Consider the following 7337-nt stretch of genomic DNA (forward strand, 5'->3'; position numbering starts at 1 on the left):
TCCTTCTTGACTTGATTAGCAATTTCAAGGTTTAAATTTCTCTAATCATTTCATGTTTGATCTTTACCATTTTTTGATTTAATAATTCTCTTCTACACTTTTGAACTTGACTCATTCTTGGATTCTTAATTGGTGTTTGTGCTTTAAAAAACATTTAATTAAAATTTTTTATAATTGAGTTTATTGAACATGAAATATAAAAATATGTTAAAAATAACTTTTTAGTTGTATAAATGTTCTTTAAAATTTTTTATGTATGTTGGTGTAACTACAGCTAAGTTGAATTCATGGAGATGTGGAAATAAATTAATTAAAATTTCATGTCAACTTAAAGATGAATCCAAGAATAGAAAATAATCAAAATCACAAAAATTCAAGCCGAACACATAAAGAAGACAAGAAAAACATGAAAAAGTAAACAAATTTGGTTGAGTCAAGAATAAGGAACAAGCAACAAAAATTGGACCTTGCAATTTTTTTTCTACAAAAAAGGTTCCAATAATTGATAAATTTTTATGATTAAAGATAATTTGGGAAAAATACACTTTTAGATATTTTATTTGATATTTTTAAATAATTAATTTATTTAACTATATTAGTAAATATCAAAAGATAATATTTTTCAAATCTTTTTTAATCTAGCAAAGTTTTTTCTTAAATATTTTAGATCTCCGCAACAACGAAATATATCTTGAAGATATTAGATTATTTAGAAGATAATTGAAGGATAATACATTATTATAAAGAACTTATGACAACAAAACAGTCAAAAATTGAACCTAGTCCAATTTCTATATTAAAAGACCAAAGAAAACATATTAAGAGAGCTTAAGAACCTTTTAGAAACCTAATTTCGTCCTCTCCACCATCTTTTGCGTTTTCCACCACTTCTTTTATTTTTATGTTAAATCTACATTTTATGGAATGTTAAACCTTTGAAATTAATTATGTTGTGTTACTTAACTCGATTATGAAATTAAATGAATAACTTTGCTTGTTTTTTTTTTTGTGATTTATTTTTATTATGATAAAGCAAAAATAATTATTTTTATATTATAACAAGTTAGAATAATCTTAAATCTACATAAGATATCAATGAGTCTAATGATTTTTAATTAATAATATATTTTAATTAAATTTAGAAACTTTTATATAATTAAATGAGTTTTTGTCAAAAATGTAATTAAATGTCTTTTTTGCTAATAATATATTTTGATTTGAATACTGAAATTGAAATATTTATAATAAAATAACATTAGTTTGATCCCATCAACTATTTTATTAGTTATTCAACACACATGAAACTTAACTAAAGTTGCGATGATTTTTTTGAGAAAAAATCACCAAATTCATTCCGTCTAAGTTTCACACCCGAAACTGAAAAAGTATTGTAAAGCAGAAAATCAAGAAATACCCATGCAGCAGAAGGTTGTGTAGTTTTCATATGTTTGGATGACATCATTTTGAAGAGTTTGTGTGATCGTTGTTTTGGACCCTCATGGTATCAAGGTGTGATCTCCCTCTGAGTTCTTTGGAGAGGTATCCCCTGTAGTATTCGGTTACTTTAATTGACCTGAAAACTGCTGGTGTTTTTGGAGTAACAAGGCTTGGTGCTGGACCTATAGTTACTTCCATGCTGGGGTTGTAAAATGCAGCTATGGAAAGTCTTTCCTTCTCTAAATTCACTGTTGCTCGGTGCTCGACGCTTCGATAAATCCCATTTGTCATTATCTACAGATCAAACATGTTTGCAAAACCTTAGTTATTAAAGAGTAAGTAAATAGATGGTTTTGGTGGTGAGTACCTCAAGCATGTCTCCAACGTTGATGATGAAAGAATTGGGAAGGGGTTTTACAGGAATCCACAGTCCATCTTTGTTGATCTGAAGACCTTCCATTTCATTGGCTTGGAGAAGGATAGTGAGGCCTCCACCATCAGAATGGGGATTCAGTCCCATAACTAGCTCTGGTTGGGGACATGGAGGATAGTAATTCATCCTCATTGATTGAACCCCTTCACCAAACAACTCTCTTATTTCCTTTCTCTCCATACTCAGACCACTTCCCATAATCTCAATGATCTTTATCGCAAGCTTCTTCAACTCGATACAATACCTCTCTAAATCATCTCTGCATTCACACCAAAAACATCTTTAACGTAGTTTTACTTTTCTATTGTCATGCAGTAGAGTTCACTCTGTCACTTTCATTTACTGTTTGTTTTTTGTTGTCATTTTCTGAATGTCCTTGGACATTTTTGTTCTATTCGATTAGGAAAAATAATAATTAGGTTTATACATTGAGATCAACAAGTTTGACTGATGTATCATAACTAGATATATCTAGATCATTTAACATTTTATGATCCCATTGACTTGATTCAAATTGTTATTTTTCTTTCGTTTTACTTTTGAATATGTATATTTAGCTATTTTGTTTTATGAAGTTGCATCATATTCATTTTTTATTTATGGATTCGTATTATTAAAAGTTTTGGAATACACATTAATTATTTAACTACCACGATATTTTTAATTAAGGTAAATAGTTTATTTATTACATTAAGTATTAATATATATTGTTTTTTATATAATAAACAAATTACACTGTTAATAAAAGTTTTAATTTTTTTTTAAATATATCAGTGATTAAAATAATTAAATATGTGATTGTTTATAATTGCTATATATATGCATATTAAAAGGAAACTTAATATTAATATATATAATTAATATTAAAGTAACGTTAATTAACATTGAATGAATACTTTTGTTTTAAAAATTGAAATTTAATGATTATTTTAAAATTAATTATAAAGTAATTTTAATTTTAATTTTAAAAGATACATATGAAAATTAATAAAATATAATAGAAAATTAATTATATATTTAATTATCTAAACTTTTAATGAAATTAAATAAAATAAAATATTATAACAAAACTGTAGTCTTTTAGCCTTTGAATTGTATTTACCAAGTGGTATATATAACATTTTTAATATAATGTCAAATCAATTGGATCAATTATTGATCTAATAGTTCCGTCATCAATTCATTGACCAAACGGTTTGTGACGGAACTGATTTTAGTAAGACAATTCACGATTACATATCCCATAATTTAAAATTTGAAGTAGTTAATTTTCATACAAAAGTATTTTTGGAAGGAGGAAAACAATATAAATTTCAAAATAAATTAGTATTACCGAACAAAATATAGCTACCAAAATTAATTAAGGTTGTTAATAACCACAGCCTATTAAAATTATAGTCTTCGATTACGAACTAAATTCTAAACTCTCCATTTTCTTTTATCTTCTTAAATATGCAACCGAAATATAATGACTAAAAAAACCAGTACAAAAGCCCTTCCTACACTACTAATTATGAGCATTTTATTTATCTTCATCTCTACCATTTTTAAATTATTTCATTTTCCCTAAGAAAAATTAATGTGATTCCATTATAGTATTAACAAACTGACATTTACATCTTACAATGAATTTAACTTTATGTCAGAGAGAGAACAAAAACTATTTTCTCTCATCATGATCGAACCTCAAGCAACCAAGGTTATTATTACATTCTACAAGAAGGACATGTGACATTTTATAAACCATATCTATATAGTAAGCAATTGTAAATAATTACATAAATCAATCTAAACAATATAACATGTGACACTTTATTTTACGTTAATTCCATTAGTTTGAAATATAGATATGGTTTATAAGACAACAGATCTCTCTGCATAGAGTAAAATCAAAGTAATATATGAAATAAACTCGTTTGTTGAAACTAATGTTAGCATTTTTAATGTTTCCTTCAACGTCAAGGTTTCGTCTCTGATGTGTTCAGTTGGGATGATTGGAGGTGATTAGGAAAAAGTGATTGAGTGGATTTGAGGATAATTTCTTTTTGTTGTTTATTTGAGTAAATTTGGAAGTAAACGAGAATGAATTTTGAAATAAAGTTTATGAGAATTGGTGTAGGATTTAATTTATATGACAAATTAAAAAAATTTACTTCAAAGTTCACTCTCGTTTACTTTCAAATTCACTCAAATAAACAACAAAAAAATATTATCCTCAAATCCACTCAATCACTCTCCTTCAATCAGCCTCAAGTAAACACGTTAATGAAAAGCATATTTTTGGTGTAAATGAAAAAGAAAAGCAGAAAGCATAATAATGACGAGAGAGAATGAAACCTGAATGGTAAGGGGATGTTGGGGAATAAGTAGGGTTTCCTCAATTGTGGTGGCAAGGTGAGCATGAAAAACATATCTGCCCATTCTAATTTCTGCTCTTCAGAAACAACAAAGGCCTGACCATATCCCTCCACACCTTCTCCTTCTCTCTGCGCAAACATTTTTTTCTCTTCGATTGGAAGATTAAAGAATTCAAGAGCACCTCTCTTCACTTTCTCCACCAAACAACTGCTCACTCCGTGATTAATCAACTGCACAGATAATTAATCAAAACTCTTTAATCTCGATAATTCATTGCACCAATTTGTTCATCACAAACCTGAAAGAAACCCCATTCTTTCGCGGCAGAGTGCAGGTTTTCCAGCTCAGCTTCCTTCAGATCTTCCGAGAACAATTTGCTTAGGTCAATGACGGGAACTTCGGGTAAAGGTGTGGTGGTAGATAACGTTGGACGTTCATGAACTGGACGAACATAACGCTCTGGAACACTCGCCAACGCCTCCTTTGCAAGTTCTTGGACAAAAGGCACTGTAAGAGAAGTTGAATCCATCAGCAGAGCACACAGTTCAATATGGAAGACCTTTAGAACACTTGAAACCAGAATTGCTCTAGTTTACAACATATATATCTAAATTTTTTGGAAAAAACTTCTTTAATAACTTTTTTTTTACTCACAGCACATACATGACAGTTTGTGATTGGTCCGATTGGTACGTTTTAAATATTTTTTTAAAATAAATTTAAATAGACCAATAAAATAGTGACACGTATTGTGTTATTAAAAATTTGTTAAAGAAGAGTTGTTAAAATATCATTTTTCTAATTTTTTTATGAAATCACATTTGCTCTGTAACTTTCATTAACCAATAAAACTAATCTAATTAAGTTAATAAAAAAAAAGAAAAAAGTGAAATAGAATGAAATATTATCTCCCTTTAGAATAACTTATATGCCTCCTTGTGTAAGTTTGTGTGACGGCAAACATAGGAATTTTAAACTAAATTTTAAGCAGGCCAAAACTAGTATATTCTGAAATTTCGAAAATAATCTAAACAAGCGTGCCGACGAGTTTCTTGTATGTATCTTGTTGTTCATATGCATATCCTTAATATGCTGCGAGCCATGGATGTGTCTTAAGGAAACTTTAATTGAATAACTTGTCGTAAAAACGAAAATATGTTTAACAAGTATATTTCATTGTTTAAATTATATGTTCCTCACTTTTAATTAACTTCAGATCAATTATATATAAACAATTCTGAACAACTTAAGATTAAATATATTTTTAATTTTTATAAAACAATTACAGAATTTTTTTTATCAAAAACTTTAATCATGTTTAATTTTTATACTTTTTATCGAAATAAAACTCATGTTAGATATATTGTCATAATATGAAAATTTTATTACGAAGGACGATACAAAATACATTATAAAATCACATTACATTTCACTTTTTAAAAAAGACCTTTAAAACTTTTTAAAAGTATTTATTTTGGAAGATTTAGTATTAACTTTCTTGACCATTGTATATTTATGTCTACATTTATATTTTAAAATTCAAATTTTTGATGAGATTCTTGTGCTTAAATGATTGATTTAAAGTGAATTTATGATTATTAGATTTATTTGGTGTGGGAAATAAATATGCTTAAAATGCGATTCTTAGATACATAAATTATTTTGGATGTTCTAATGTTTATTTGTGCAGTTGAAGTTAGAATTTTATTCATTTAAAGCATAAAATTGAATTGTCAAAGCTGGTTCAATCTGGTGAACTCAGGGCTCCTATGTAATTTTGAAAAGAAAGAGATGGCTAAAGTGCAATTAGAAGAAAATTCTGGACTTTTGTGCAATTTTGTATAAAATAAAAAGGGTTGAAATATATACTATTAAAGATCTCATCAATGGAAGATTTAGAGTCCAAGCTTAATCAAGCCCTGTATAAAGAAACCCAAGAGAGGCAGAAATCATACTTTATTCATTCTCAGACTCCTCCAATGGAAGCAAGCATCCACCACTCCTCTAACTTTTATTTTATCATGTGTTTCAAACCATTCATGGAGGGCTAAGCTTCTAAGGCTATTCCACTGTAATTTAATTATGAATTCTAAGGTTGAGCTGAATTAATGAATTTGTTTCTTTTGATTATTGATTTGAGTTATTCTTCTTTTATGTCTTTCATCTCTCAATCATATTAAAAGCAATGATTTGTGCATCATAAGGTGTTTGATCTACATGCATATTAATCATATGAGTTCAAGGGTTTCTAGGTTTAATTGAGAATATACTTTGATTAAATTTAGGAACTTTCATATGATTAAACAGGCTTTACTGTCAATTGAGAATGTATTGGTGGTGATAATTTCAACTATAATCAATTGAGAATTTACTTCTAATTTGGTTAGGAAATTTCAACTATAGTTGAGAATTTCAACTATAATTTCAACTATAATCAATTGAGAATTTACTTCTAATTTGGTTAGGAAATTTCAACTATAGTTGAGAATTTCAACTATAATTTCAACTATAATCAATTGAGAATTTACTTCTAATTTGGTTAGGAAATTTCAACTATAGTTGAGAATTTCAACTATAATTTCAACTATAATCAACTAGAAAGGTCTTGCATTTGATTGAGAATCTACTTTGGTTAATTGCATGATCACCCTCAAATTAATTAAGAATGTACTTTAATTAATTTAAAACTCGAACAATAATCAATTGAACAATGATCTGTGAATAACCGATGACGAACCTATCTTGAAAAAGTAGTGGAATTAGCCTATTTGGTCATAATTGTTTCTAGGTTTCCTATTTGCTCTTCAAACATTAATTCCATTAGCACAGTTTCTCACTTTTATTCTTAAGCATTGCATAACATTCATAAGAGTCAAAAATTGAAAAATAATTTTATATTCATTGGGAGATGAATCATGGTTACTTTAACCTTATCTACTTGAATACTACTTGACAATACTGAAGTCGCCTTGAAAAGTAGTATTCATTTGATAGCTTCAACCTCAACGTATCAAATTTGGCGTCGTTGTTGAGGAATATAGTTAGTATTTTTAATATTTTGATTCTTATTTTTATTTTTATCTCTATTTGTTTTTCTTATTTAACGCAA

General features: G+C 27.7%; 1 protein-coding gene across 1 annotated transcript; it reads right to left on the minus strand.

The window, feature by feature from the left end:
- Positions 1-1269: 1269 nt before the first annotated feature.
- LOC106767880 (protein SRG1) lies at positions 1270-4802 on the minus strand. The gene is made up of 4 exons (XM_014652840.2): positions 4527-4802; positions 4208-4458; positions 1805-2129; positions 1270-1731 (listed from the first exon to the last, which is right to left on the minus strand). Exons 1-4 carry the CDS (start codon positions 4755-4757, stop codon positions 1459-1461), a joined length of 1080 nt encoding a protein of 359 aa, XP_014508326.1. The 5' UTR covers positions 4758-4802; the 3' UTR covers positions 1270-1458.
- Positions 4803-7337: the final 2535 nt, after the last annotated feature.

The sequence above is a fragment of the Vigna radiata genome, chromosome 7, assembly GCF_000741045.1.
Source record: "Vigna radiata var. radiata cultivar VC1973A chromosome 7, Vradiata_ver6, whole genome shotgun sequence".
NCBI lineage: Eukaryota > Viridiplantae > Streptophyta > Magnoliopsida > Fabales > Fabaceae > Vigna > Vigna radiata.

Excerpts from the sequence above, each read along its gene's own strand:
- LOC106767880 (XM_014652840.2), bottom strand. The coding sequence starts at position 4,757 with ATGGATTCAACTTCTCTTACAGTGCCTTTTGTCCAAGAACTTGCAAAG. Across the intron at positions 4,459-4,526 it reads AAGAATGGGGTTTCTTTCAG|TTGATTAATCACGGAGTGAG; the intron begins GTTTGTGATGAA and ends TTATCTGTGCAG. Across the intron at positions 1,732-1,804 it reads ACGTTGGAGACATGCTTGAG|ATAATGACAAATGGGATTTA; the intron begins GTACTCACCACC and ends TTTGATCTGTAG.